General features: G+C 32.2%; 1 protein-coding gene across 1 annotated transcript in view; it reads left to right on the plus strand.

The window, feature by feature from the left end:
• Window positions 1-14,982, plus strand: part of LOC142320406 (gamma-aminobutyric acid receptor subunit alpha-6) — a 105,549-nt gene that overhangs the window by 68,546 nt on the left and 22,021 nt on the right. Inside the window, 2 exon segments of the mRNA XM_075358113.1 lie at window positions 1,191-1,411; window positions 13,252-13,351. Of these exon segments, the coding sequence (XP_075214228.1) occupies window positions 1,191-1,411; window positions 13,252-13,351 (321 nt within the window).

The following is a 14,982-nucleotide window of genomic DNA, read 5'->3' on the forward strand; positions in this document are numbered from 1 at the left end:
TATGTGTAACTACTGAAAGGATAATATGTATACACAAAGAATTGTGCACACACCATTTCTCTTATTAGCCAGGAAGTACTTTCAAATTTCATTGCATAACTGTGTGACATGTTAAGAAAATGAGAAATTTTTTGTTATGGAATGTATTGCCAGTAATTTAACCATGAACTGATCGATTAATTTAATTTATTTTAACACTGTATATCAAATAATTTTCTATTCTACAGAAATTACTCTGTTCTAGTGAAATGGTATGTTCCATTCTAACTACATATTCCAGCCAGCCAATTCTACTGCAGTAAACAAATTTTATATTTTAATTTTGAATTATATTTTCTATTTCTTCAGATGATCTTATTCTCCAGAATCTTCCTGCCTATTAATTAGCATAATATCTTGCTATGTCATTCTCAAATATTTGGTTTTCTTTCCATTTATTCTAAGGTTCATACCACACCTTTATTTTCTAGTCACTAGAATGCTCTTTGCAACACATTTAAAGTTCTGGCATGTAATACAAAATACTGATGGTGAATTTAAGTGTAGCCATTTGTCATATGTTATGACAACATTATAATATATGTTACCGGATGAGACAAGAAAAAGTACTAGATTAATATTTATTGAAAAAAATAACAATAATATAATTATATAAAAATATGTTGTAGTTATTAACAAATAACTCAGAAAACAGAAAAGAAGAAAAATTTATGTTTAAATTGGACAAAAATAAGAAAAACATGTATTAAGTTGTAGAGGGTGCAGAAAGTTAAATAAAATTTCATTTGAAGAAACTGAAGATGCAGATTATAAAAATATAATAAAGTAAAAGTACAATGTACAAAGAAAGAGAGAGAGTACATTGAACCAAGCAACATTAAAAAAAAAGATTAAGATAAGAATTGTGCGGTAAATATACTGGATTAGGTGGGCCCAACAAACTTTTTGTAAGATCTATTATAAAGAAACACATGACATGTCATAAGATATTGTTATCCTTGAGAATGAATATACTGTTCATTCTTAAATTGACATTAGATCATCATCTTCATTGTAATATAGAAAATTAAGAGATCCTACAATCGATGTGTTAATGTACTACATTTATTTATTGATAATTACAATATATAATTAATATCGATTAAAAATTCTCTAATGCAAATATCATAGCAGTTAATAATTATTTTTAGGATTATTCAATGGACTGCTACTTCAGGCAAACATGGAGAGATCCTCGTCTCAGTTTCTTAGGTCCGATAAGAAGCCTTAGTTTGAGTATAAAAATGTTGGAACGGATATGGCGTCCTGATACATATTTTTATAACGGAAAACATTCTTATGTACATACTATTACTGTGCCAAATAAATTACTACGAATTACCCAACACGGAGATATATTATATTCAATGAGGTAAGTAAAATAATTCTTAAAAATTTTAAAAACTGAAAAACAAATTTTCTGTTATTTAATATCATTATATTCATAGTTCACAATCAATAACATTAATTATTAGTGATTGTAAGCATAAGTTCTTATAAAAACTATCTTTGCGGGTATATGCCTAGATCAAATTTAACCATTTTTTGTTACAGCCTTCCTTTGTGTGTTACAAAATATTTTTATTTTAATTTTTGAGAATATTTAAGCGGATCAATTGTACAAGAAAGATTTTCAATCACCAGATTCTCATTTATGGGAATATTTTGTATAACTTAGATGCATAACACTATCTGAAGTACAAGCATATTTGAGCATAAGTCTTTACTTGTACGTGCTGTAAAACTACACGCATGGGAACGAAGACAGTCACTCATTAACCAGACAGCAGAATGAAAATCGGCTAGGTAAATCTGTGGTAAAATGTGTACACTGATAATGTTATAAAGTACATACAAGCACATATACTTGTATGTACAAGCACATATGCTTGTATATCAACTAAGACCATAGTCTTAGTTGACATGAGTATTTTCAGTAGTATGCACGCAAAAGACAACTCATGAAAATCAAGACCACCACTCACATTATCTTAGTGAATATAACATTATCTGCAGTACAATGACCATTAGCTAGTTTAGTAGCTGTGCTGAAGAATGAAATTTAAAATGTTTACTTCAATAGTTTTATTGGACTTAGAATGCTGATGTGTACCAGAATATTTGCTTCCATGAATAAGTCACTGAAGCAAACTTCCTTAGTAAGCGTGGCAAAAACTGAAATTCTTTCTTAAGAATAGCTAAGTCATTTTGTAGGAGTAATTTGCATCTTATATCACTCACCTACAATCACAAGATTAAGCATCTCTGTACATTGAAAAAAGAAGTACAATTCTATTAGAAAAAATAAATTAGAGAACTAATAAGTTATTTATAGTGTTTGTTGAAATCCAAACATTTTTATCTTCAAAATTTCAATATAGAAAATATTTGTTTTGTAGAAATGTGTAATAGCTAGCCGAATATCATGAATTTTTTATTTTTTCAAGGGTATTTTTTCTATAGGGTAAGTCTCTACTAATTCTTCTTCGAGAAACTTCTTGCGGTTTGCTTTATTATAAAAGAACCACGTTAATGAACTACTTATAAGTTTACTTGCTAAGCACACTCCTGGGTTTTCACCGCTAAATTTGAGAAGGTGTAAAAAAACTTATTTTAAAAAGCTCCCGTTGATCTCTTGATTTTGGAGATGTTTCTGTGAAAACATGATACTTTCTGTAAAATCCAAGTTTTTGAAGGTATACCTTCAATCTATTAATTCTATGCTTTCTACCTTAACTTTAATAAACTGATTGTTATACTTTTGTAACAATTTTAGTTAATTCATGAGTTTCAGTGAATTTACAATAGCAAACTAAGATGTATAATCTTTTTTAACAAGAAAGGAAGGGTTTTAAGGAGGTTTTTCTATACTAAACTTTAAGAATGTAATAATACCAATCCACTGAACAAATTTATTAAATTAAATTATCTGTTAGGTAAACATAATGGATAATTGAGCCAAACTATAGCATTAAAAAAAACCTTTTTCTAAGTTTCTCAAACGTTTGTAAGTGTCTTCATTTATACTAAAATCCAGATCCAAGGGTGTCTAAACACACACACACACACACACACACACACATATACATATATATATAAATTATATTCTTATGTTATTTATGATTATCGTGTACCTTGATTATGTAATGAGGGCAGTTTAAAAATGTTTGCAACAACGAAATTTATTCCTAGTTCGAAATGTTGCAGAATGAAGATGACGAATTTCTTGATTTTATTATTTTAGCGGTAAGTCAACATATCGGCTTAAAAAATAAATGAGATTTTGAATGAGCCAAACCCCATGAACTCTTCCGGTGCGAACAGGACTCCCCAAAATTAAATGTTTTCTGTGAAATATCCCGACAGCAAATTTACGGGCCGTTATTTTTCGCTGAAGCAAGCGTAACAGGAGTTGCTTATTCGGGTATGTTGCATAAACTACTCTTTCCTTAACTGGAAGATCGATCAGAGGATTTTAATCGGCAACAATATTGTGCCCACTAACTTAGTACAGGATCGGTCGAACGACTAAATCAGGTAATATTTAGTTTTTAGCAGATAAACGCGTAAACTCTACTTGGTAGTTGCTGAATACTAATTAAAAAGTATTGTCGCGGGCCACAGACAAAACCTAAAAGGACAACAATGTGCTGACATAATTATAAAAATTATATTTCCTTGTACAACTAATAATTCACCACTGAAACAATAATACAAGACCTCCTCTAATACATCCTGCTTGTAAGTCAATAAAAGTATTAAAAGCGTATAATTGTTAAATTCTTTTATATTTTAAATTAATATCTTAATCTTAATAGATAACCGAAATTGTAAAGAGTTTTGCAACGTTGAATTATGATCATTCTAAAGTATCGAAGAATTTATTTATCCTAATCTGAAACATCTTAATTTAGTAATGGTTATGAAAAATGACGTATTATGAGCGCTCGAATCATACAAATTTTTTAATATTTACATGCGTTCACGCTTATAACTCATAAAAAATGTTTTGTGGTTGGTTGAGATGTGATGTTAACACCATTTAGGAATGCGATCGGCCAAAAAATTACACAGTACGATCGGTTTAAATTTGTCTAAGTATAAGGTTTTCCGATCAATCAAATGTTTCATTTTAATGAATCGTTTAGTAAATACGGCTTTCTGACTGGCTGGAAATCTGTTTATTATGATTATGCGGAACGAAGTAACATTGTAATATTCAGATAAGATGAGGAATATTTGACATGCTTATGATGAGTGGGTGCTGTGACTGTGATCGGTTTATGTTTATCGGTTTGTCAGGATTAGAATAGTTTATCGTGGACATAGTTCATTCTGTTTACGATACTTAATTCGCTGTTATAAAGGAACAAAATTTCGGTTTATTTCTAATCAAATTCGCATCGTTTCAAGAATACTGGTTGTGGTATTTTTGTTCATTTATATTTTTTACACACAACCAATATAAATTTTCAACTAAACATGTTGTTGTTTTATGTAATTTACTTTTTCCGGTGTAAATTTATATACGTCCAAGAAAATAAAGTAACGTACAGTAAAAAGGTCACATGTTCAAACATGTAAATAAAAAATGAATCAAAGCAATGAAATTTCTTACAAGTCATAATAATCTTAATAAATACAAATTTACAAAAAAAGCAGAAACTAAAACTCCAGAAGTTAGGTTCACATAACAATTCACTTATGATATAGAACGCCAGCTGTAATGTTACATTTTTAACATTACCTTTACATAAACTTTATAGTTTACGGTTATCAGGATACGCCAACCAATTTGATATGATAATGATACAAAATAAAAATATTGCTAATGCGATTGATTGTTTATAAATAGAAATTTTGTAAACTTACAAGTCCATTATAAGATTGTAAAACATTATTAGATTGCAAACATAGCCCTCAGTCGTGCTGTTTGCGGTCTGATTGCAGAATTTCCAGGGTCTGTCTAATTCTTTAAAAAAAAAAATAATCACCACTAAAACCTTTCTTATGCATTTAGCTACTAAGCTTGGTCAGAGATATCAAGTACATTTTTAGTTATTGAAGAATACACATTTCAGGTTTTAGCATAAAGACTGAATTTAATTAGGAATGTATAAATCTGTTTCTGGCTACTTTTTCGGAATTCGATAGCCAATTTATTTAATTTTTTTTTTCAATTAAATACTTGTGAAACAACTTATTTTTGAATGCTTAATTAAAAATATGTTATAAAACTTATATTTATAACTTATATTTGACAATACAAATATGACTTTTTGATGAGTCATAGAACAACCTTTTTGCCTCAGTAGACATAACAATACAACCGACGAATACTCTTTGCACTATAATTTAATTTCATTATATGCTTCTTTTTACATAATTGCCAAAAAAGGAGTTTAATATTTTTAAGGTATATATATATACGTTCGTTCGTTCCATCGTAACAGTTCAACGGCTGAACCGATTTAGATGTATGACGCCGCGTTGGCATCTTTACGTTACAGAGAATATCATAGACTATACAAATATGTATATATGTATTGTAAGTAAAAGGTCCCAGGGTGTTCCTGGGAGCTCTGCGGCTATGCTGGCGGCTGCTCGACAGAGCACGGATTATCTTTTCGACTTTATTGAAGGTCCCAAGAGCGTCAGCGCTAGTGCGAGGGACAGAATGTTGCCCCGTTTGCGACATATTAGGGGTGTGCTATCTGCTTTGGCAGATGGTTACGAGAAGTTGGCCTCGAAGCCCGCCGAGGTCAAAGTTGTTGAGGTCCCGACGCCTGCCCCGAGACAGCAAAGGCGGTTCGCCGATGTTGTCAAGGGGAAGCGTGAGGCTAGTCAGGCTTCCAAGCAGCCCGAGGTTTTATTCGTCACGCAGTCTGAGGGGTCTACTAAGTCTAGTAGACAACTCAAGTAGGACTTTCAGGTTGCTCTTCGTAGTAACCGGAAGGCCCTCAAAATTAGGGAAATCAAAGAGACCAGCAAGGGTCTGGTAGCGGTTGCGAATGACAAGGAGACAGTCCGAGTCATCCAGGAGTCTCATGAGGTGAAAAAGCTTGAGGTCCAGGTCGACCCCAAGCGTAAGCGTAGGCCCCGGGTCTAGACCGGCGGCTATCTGACAAGGAGGTTTTGTCTCTCGTGAGGGAGCAGAACACCGAGTTGGATGAGGCTGCTTTCGAGAAAGAGTGTAGGCTACTCTTCAAGACCGGCCGCCGTGAGGCTCAGCAGTATCACGGCGTTTTTGAACTTGGTGCTGGTCTCTTCCAGAAATTTGTGTCTGAGGGTAGATTGTACATTGATTTCGCTTCTTGCAGGATTAGGGAGTACATAGATGTACAAAGATGCTTTAAGTGCTGTCGTTTTGGTCACAGGGCCAAATTCTGTAAGTATGCGTCAGTCTGCGCGCATTGTGGCGCGGAAGGTCACAAGCGCGACCTCCCGCGCTTGTGACCTTCCGCGCCACAATGCGACCTGCGATCTGCCAGGTCGTTAAGTTGCTTTTTAAAAAATGATCCACCTCATTTTCTGATGCGGAAGGCTGTGTTTTTGCTGCGAAGCCAAATCGCTTCTTCGGCAGTTCTTTCTCGACCGCGGGTTTCTGTTTGTGTTGCTCTGCTTGCAGAGCGGATTCTGCATCGGAAACGGGTGGATTTGGCGGTAGGCTTTTAAGTCCCAGACTTGTCTGGGCAGTGGTAATTTCTTTTTGATGGTGTCGGCCTGGCAGAGTGTAGATTCCTTGCAGCTTATGCTGCCGTACAACCGACTAGTCTTGGCTCCTTGTACTGTGTTGGCGCTTGCGGGGCCTTGTCCCGTAGGACTTCCGGGTGGCTAGGGCACCGCCCAGGCAGTTAACTGGCCGGAGGTAGGCGCTTTGGCACCGGCCCCGGTTAGAGTAGTATTAATGGAGGTTGTGTCCGGGGGGTTCGTTCCCCGTGCACGATTATTAACTTTAGCATGGCGATTTGTCGAATTGGAGTGCACACCTAATGGGGTTATCGGGTTAAATCGGTTGCGATCGACCAGGGTGTATTCCGAGAGGCCCTCCTAACCGGAGCTGCAGTGGGAGATTACAGGTTATACTCAGCTCCCGACAGACCAAACTTTAGGACCTCTGGGACTTGGTTTATTGTTTATCTAGCGGCTGTGCTCCAATCGCTTAAATTCTTACGATCCGTTGCGGTTACCGAATTAATTTTCGCTGATAGATACGCTGTCGTGGCGTACTTGAGGCGTTTGCGGTGTGGAATAAATTTTGCTGATTGTGGTAGGCGCGGGGTCTTCTTCTCCGTGATTTTCTTAGGCTTTTACTTAGTTCCTGAGGGCAACGTGGTAGCGTTAGGTGTCAGCCGTCTTCTTTGGAAGACGGAGCTCATACTATCTCTCGTGACGAATTACCGATGTAGATGTCCCTCGGGGCATCTCCCCGTGGCCGTGCTGTACACTGTGGAATGTGTTACAGTTTGAGGGCAAGAAGATGTCCTTCGTTAAAGCCACTGCTGGCTAGGAACGGAGGGGTGGTGTAGCGACCTGACACGCTACGAGGCAGGGATCTTCTCCCCTCGGAGGGGAATCGAGATGTAAGTAAAAGGCCACAAAGAATCATTTGATTTTTAAATCGATAATTTATAGTTTTTTCAGTATCAATTTATTTGTATCGAAAATAGTTGTGTTTTAAGATCTTCTACGATATTGAATGAATAAATTACAGTAGTAAAATTTATTTTATAATTATTATTATTATTATTATTGTTATTTATTGTTTATAAACATTAAAGAAAAAATCTTATGATTTTTTGACGGGCAGTATGTTTGATCGTGTAAGCATGTTATTTCTTCTTACTCTATTTGTTGTCGTTACTTCTTATTATTTGTTATTTATAAACATTTTTAAAAAATCCCTTTCGGCACGCCGGAAGACGGAAGTAGATTTCACCGGTTCTAAGTACGGGATAAAAAAGAGTTCCACCTTAAAGTTAAGAAAATGTTAAATTTACTCGATACGATAATGGTTGCATGTGAAAAAGTTTCACATGTTTAGCACAAGCCCCATCTTACAATTCCAGCAACATTTTGGTCATTCCTTGCCGTAAGGGTTGGTCATATCAAAAATTGCTTAAAACAAAAATTTTAGGTAATATTTAGAGGACTAACAATCACTTTAAACCGATTCGATACTGTGGATTTTTTTTTTGTCTTCGAAACTCCATTTTTTCAACCCCCTGGGCCAACGGTTGGTGATATAAAAAAACATTGCTTAGATAAGTATTAGGCCCTTATCCAAAGAATAGTAGGAACTTTAAATGAATTCAATATTTTACTTAATAAGAAATTTATAGTGATATTTTATTAATTTGGTTTTTTGTTTTGGTCATCCCTTGCCGTAATGGTTGGTCATATCAAGAATTGTTATAGACAAACGTTTTAGGTAATCTTTAGAGGACTAATGACCGCTTTAAACTGATTCGATACTGTGCCTTTTGTCTTTTTTTGTCTTCAAAACATATACTAAAGTGAAAAGAATATAAAAGATGTTCACTAGAACACTTAAAATTCTTTTTGTTACATCTTGGCGTAAAGTAGATTTTTAGTATCGTTGCGTGAAACTGAAATGCCACCTTATTTTTATTCCTGATGGGGATTACAAAAAAAGTGCATATGCTGATATGCACCTTGGGTTACGTTTACTCCCGTGTTCCATTCTACAATGACTATAATGTACTATTTTTTTTTTTTTATTACTGGCATTTTTTACATATCAAAACTGCTATGTTCAATGCTCAAGTTATACCTAAAAAAATCACTACATCGATTTTAATTTATAAAACAAAGTTGTTTATAAACAATTTTTTTCTTTTCACTTTATGCATACTTTGCTTGTTTTTCTAAGAAAGTACAATGTCCATACTTTTATTGCCGTAAATATTACAGAAAAAATATGTAATTTGCCATTTTTTCAACTTTATTACTTTTTTCTTTTTGTCTTCAGTCATTTGATTAGTTTGATGCAGCTCCCTATCTAGTGCTAGTCGTTTCATTTCAGTATACCCCCTACATCCCTAACAATTTGTTTTACATATTCCAAACGTGGCCTGCCTACACAATTTTTCCCTTCTACCTGTCCTTCCAATATTAAAGCGACTATTCCAGGATGCCTTAGTATGTGTCCTATAAGTCTGTCTCTTCTTTTAACTATATTTTTCCAGATGGTTCTTTCTTCATCTATTTGCCGCAATACCTCTTCATTTGTCACTTTATCCACCCATCAGATTTTTAACATTCCCCTATAGCACCGCATTTCAAAAGCTTCTAATATTTTCTTCTCAGATACTCCGATCGTCCAAGTTTCACTTCCATTTAAAGCGACACTCCAAACATACACTTTCAAAAATCTTTTCCTGACATTTAAATTAATTTTTGATGTAAACAAATTATATTTCTTACTGAAGGCTCGTTTAGCTTGTGCTATTCGGCATTTTATATCGCTCCTGCTTCGTCCATCTATAGTAATTCTACTTCCCAAATAACAAAATTCTTCTACCTCCATAATCTTTTCTCCTCCTATTTTCACATTCAGCGGTCCATCTTTGTTATTTCTACTACATTTCATTACTTTTGTTTTGTTCTTGTTTATTCTCATGCGATAGTTCTTGCGTAGGACTTCATCTATGCCGTTCATTGTTTCTTCTAAATCCTTTTTACTTTCGGCTAGAATTACTATATCATCAGCAAATCGTAGCATCTTTATCTTTTCACCTTGTACTGTTACTCCGAATCTAAATTGTTCTTTAACATCATTAACTGCTAGTTCCATGTAAAGATTAAAAAGTAACGGAGACAGGGAACATCCTTGTCGGACTCCCTTTCTTATTACGGCTTCTTTCTTATGTTCTTCAATTGTTACTGTTGCTGTTTGGTTCCTGTACATGTTAGCAATTGCTCTTCTATCTCTGTATTTGAAACCTAATTTTTTTAAAATGCTGAACATTTTATTCCAGTCTACGTTATCGAATGCCTTTTCTAGGTCTATAAACGCCAAGTATGTCGGTTTGTTTTTCTTTAATCTTCCTTCTACTATTAATCTGAGGCCTAAAATTGTTTCCCTTGTCCCTATACTTTTCCTGAAACCAAATCGGTCTTCTCCTAACACTTCCTCCACTCTCCTCTCAATTCTTCTGTATAGAATTCTAGTTAAGATTTTTGATGCATGACTAGTTAAACTAATTGTTCTGTATTCTTCACATTTATCTGCCCCTGCTTTCTTTGGTATCATTACTATAACACTTTTTTTGAAGTCTGACGGAAATTCCCCTTTTTCATAAATATTATACACCAGCTTGTATAATCTATCAATCGCTTCCTCACCTGCACTGCGCAGTAATTCTACAGGTATTCCGTCTATTCCAGGAGCCTTTCTGCCATTTAAATCTTTTAATGCTGTCTTAACTTCAGATCTCAGTATTGTTTCTCCCATTTCATCCTCCTCAACTTCCTCTTCTTCCTCTATAACACCATTTTCTAATTCATTTCCTCCGTATAACTCTTCAATATATTCCACCCATCTATCGACTTTACCTATCGTATTATATATTGGTGTACCATTTTTGTTTAACACATTATTAGATTGTAATTTATGTACCCCAAAATTTTCCTTAACTTTCCTGCATGCTCAGTCTATTTTACCAATGTTCATTTCTCTTTCCACTTCTGAACACTTTTCTTTAATCCACTCTTCTTTTGTTAGTTTACACTTCCTGTTTATAGTATTTCTTAATTGTCGATAGTTCCTTTTACTTTCTTCATCACTAGCATTCTTATATTTTCTATGTTCATCCATCAGCTGCAATATATCGTCTGAAACCCAAGGTTTTCTACCAGTTCTCTTTATTCCACCTAAGTTTGCTTCTGCTGATTTAAGAATTTCCTTTTTAACATTCTCCCATTCTTCTTCTACATTTTCTACCTTATCTTTTTTTCTCAGACCTCTTGTGATGTCCTCCTCAAAAATCTTCTTTACCTCCTCTTCCTCAAGCTTCTCTAAATTCCACCGATTCATCTGACACCTTTTCTTCAGGTTTTTAAACCCCAATCTACATTTCATTATCACCAAATTATGGTCGCTATCAATGTCTGCTCCAGGGTAAGTTTTGCAGTCAACAAGTTGATTTCTAAATCTTTGCTGAACCATGATATAATCTATCTGATACCTTGCAGTATCGCCTGGCTTTTTCCAAGTGTATATTCTTCTATTATGATTTTTAAATTGGGTGTTGGCAATTACTAAATTATACTTCGTGCAAAACTCTATAAGTCCAAGTTTTCATCTGATAAAATATTGATTCAAAATCTAGTATTCACAATTCATAAGTAAACAGAAAACAATTCTAATCTTTAAAGTGGTAGCCATTTAAAATCTCAAATTTTAACATCTGAATACCAGTAATTTACAAAATAAAGTTTATCTTATTTAGTAAGTTAAATAATGAGATCACGCTAAATGACTGAATAGACTGTATATATATATATATATATATATATATATATAAAATCATTAAATAATTTCTATTTTTTAAATGCTTTTTTAAATTAAATGGCAATAGATATATTGATTATTAGGTCTTCTTTTTTTTTAAAAAAAGACACATGGGTAACAAAACGTTTGTAGATTAATAGAATTGAGATTTTTTTCTTAGAGTTTGAGTAATATTGAGAATAAAAGAACTCGACGATAGGTTGTTTTGCATGAGAAAATGTATAGATGCAAGAGTAGTGTTACCTGTGCTCATAAACAAAAGTAGTTTTGTCTTATCTGTTAGTGCATTAAGAAACATATTTCTCAGTATGTGAACTCCCATTAAGGCACTACTTCACATGCAATTTGTCCAAATGAACAGCCTGACGTGTCTTGACAGTTTCTGTCTGGTGTGACTTTTTTATAAAAATTTGGGTTGTGAAATTAACCGAGATTGTAATTCTTGGGACCCAAATTAAATAATAAATTTACTGGTTTTATATGAAATTTGACCTAAAAACTTTAAGTTCTAGAACTGTATTTCTACTAGTTTTCAAAAAATTTAGGGTAAAAGACAGAAGATTGATTTCAAAAACCACACTGCATTATGTTTGGCACAAAATAAATTTGTTAAATGGGTAATAAAAATGTAGAAGTTTTAAACAAAATTTATAGAGAATTTGATTCTGAGTAGAATGATATGAATAAATTCACAGAAACTTTAAGCTTATAAGATATTTTATGAACAAAATTGTTTGTCAGGTGGAGTGCTGTGCATTCTCAGTGGCGAAGGACATTTTCAATAGTTTATTTAATTATTTGTAAGTTAATACTGTAAAATATTGTTTCTAAAATATTTATTTTTTTGATTTGTAATATTGAAAATTATTTCAATTTTTCAGGTCAGATTTCATATAAAACCTCTCAATTTACCCTTTAATTTAGGTCTCAAGAATTACAGTCTGGATTTAATACAGAAGGTGCACGAAACAGAGAAAAATCTTTTGCCAGATGACACTCTAACGAAGTGTTTCCAAACCTATTGTTAAGACTCACTCTCTTTTTCTTTTTATTAATTTATAAATGCACAAACTGTCTCGTTCTTCTTACACTTTTGTAAAAGTAAATAAATTTGTATATTCAGCTAGCCTATTTTATAGCCGATATTTATATTACTAATTTATTATTATTAATGCATTGTTCGGTCTAAATTTAGAGCTCTTACTGTCAACATTCACAGATTCATTATCTATTTCAACAATGTAGTGTAAAATTATATTTAAATGTTAACATATAACGATCATTATAACTTGTTAAAATTAATACTTAATCATCAACTGGACAATGTCTTTTAATTATTACAAAATATGAACCGGCAAAGTTAATATTTAGTTAATATTAAGAACGTGACGAGGGCTAATGACCTTAGTAGTCGATGCCCGTAAAAATTCAAGAAAAAAAATATATTTAGAGTAATTACACCTAACTGAGGTATTACATTGAAGCGGTTAGTTATTTGAACACCTACGTTTGTTTACATGAACTTTCTTCTTTATTTTCACCAGTAGAACATGTCCTAAAAGTATTTATGTGTGTGTGTGTGTGTTCTTATTAACCTAAGCCTCAATTTAATTGACAGAAGTCTACAATGTATTATTTGTAATTTAAACCAACAACACTTGTTTTATGTCTGACAGGTTAACAATTAAGGCAAAGTGTCCAATGGAGTTAAGAAATTTTCCAATGGATCGACAGTCATGTCCTTTGATACTTGGCAGCTGTCAGTAAATAATCATAATCGATTAAGTATAATATATAGTATTAACACGAATATGGTTGTAATTGATAGTGAATGTAAATATTATGTTTGTATAATAATTTTGTAAAATTAACTTAAAAATTTATCATTCTAACTTTCTTTTATATTTTTAATGATACTTGCTGAATACATTGGCTTACAGTCTAATATGTAATGATGCATAATCTTTAATAAAAATTTTATGAAAATAATAATAATAAACCTAACAAAGATTGTATTATTTTACAAAAGTACAAGAAATGTAATGTATAAATTTGATAAATAGGGTTGTTAGAGATTTGTTAATTTTTATTAATGATGAAATTACTTTGAAAATTCTATTGTGAAAAGAATTACTCAACATTTAATAAGATAAATATTACAAAAAAATTGAAAATAAATACAATACTCAAACTTAATTTATTCTTAAATAATAAAAAAAATTACATGAACATTAATTTTTCTAAAATAAGAAAAATAATTTCAATATGATGACTTATTACGCCGGCATGGTTTAGAATCAATAATGTACCACAAAAATAGATTATATAAAGAAATTATTAAAAAGGTTTATTATAAAATAAAAAATTATCAAAAGTTGGTAAGATTTTAGTTTTCTTGACACCGATGTCATATATACGTGTCAGAAATGTCTAGTTGTAAACAACCAACGGTGGTTTAGGTCATTATAATTAGAATTCACAGTTTGAATTTTGATATCCATGATGCATTATGATTGAAAAATTTCAACAGTTTTTAAAATCAATTACTGCATACTATTTCAGGAGTAAGTTATAAAAAAATTACCTCACAACTAGCTTTTACTGTATGTTAAATTTCTTTTGAAAAATCAGTCTCTGTATATATATATTAAAAATCAACAACAGAGACTGATTTTTTAAATATATATATATATATATATATATATATATATATATATATATACAGAGTGATTCCAAATTGCACAGCAATCTCTCAGGAGATAATTATATTGCCAAAAATAAGACACATGTTCATATAAACATAGGTCAGAAAATGATTGATTAGCGAGTTTCGGCTCGCAAAAATTTAACATTGTTTTCTACTCCCTCTGTGAAATTAAACTGTACTAGAATTCTTGGGGTACAAATCGAGTGGTAAATTTGGTACTTACTAAATCGAATAAAAGTGGTCCCAGACCTCTATCTCAGTTAGGTTTTATGAAACCTAACTGAGATAGTTTTTTTTTTTTTTAATTAAAAAACTTCTAATTAAATTTGAACTTCTAAAATTTGTGTTTAATTTTAATAGACATTATTTACATCAATTTTCCCAGAATTAAATTCTCTCAAAGTCAACTAGAATTTATTTACTTATTGGTAAATTAACAAAGTTTTTATTTCAAACCTAAAAAGGTTTATTTTCCAATAAACCTTTTCATGTTTACCCTATTATTCTCTATATATGTATATATATATATATATATATATATATAGAAAAAGAACAGTTATTACATTTACTCCAAAAAGAACTATTTCAAACATTATAGACAAAAAATTACATCACTGATTAAGTTCTGTGCTACGATTTTGCTAAAATTTATGATTACATTATATTATTAAAATTGATGTATAAATTATGAAGTGTATGA

This window comes from Lycorma delicatula, chromosome 2 (assembly GCF_047948215.1).
Source record: "Lycorma delicatula isolate Av1 chromosome 2, ASM4794821v1, whole genome shotgun sequence".
NCBI lineage: Eukaryota > Metazoa > Arthropoda > Insecta > Hemiptera > Fulgoridae > Lycorma > Lycorma delicatula.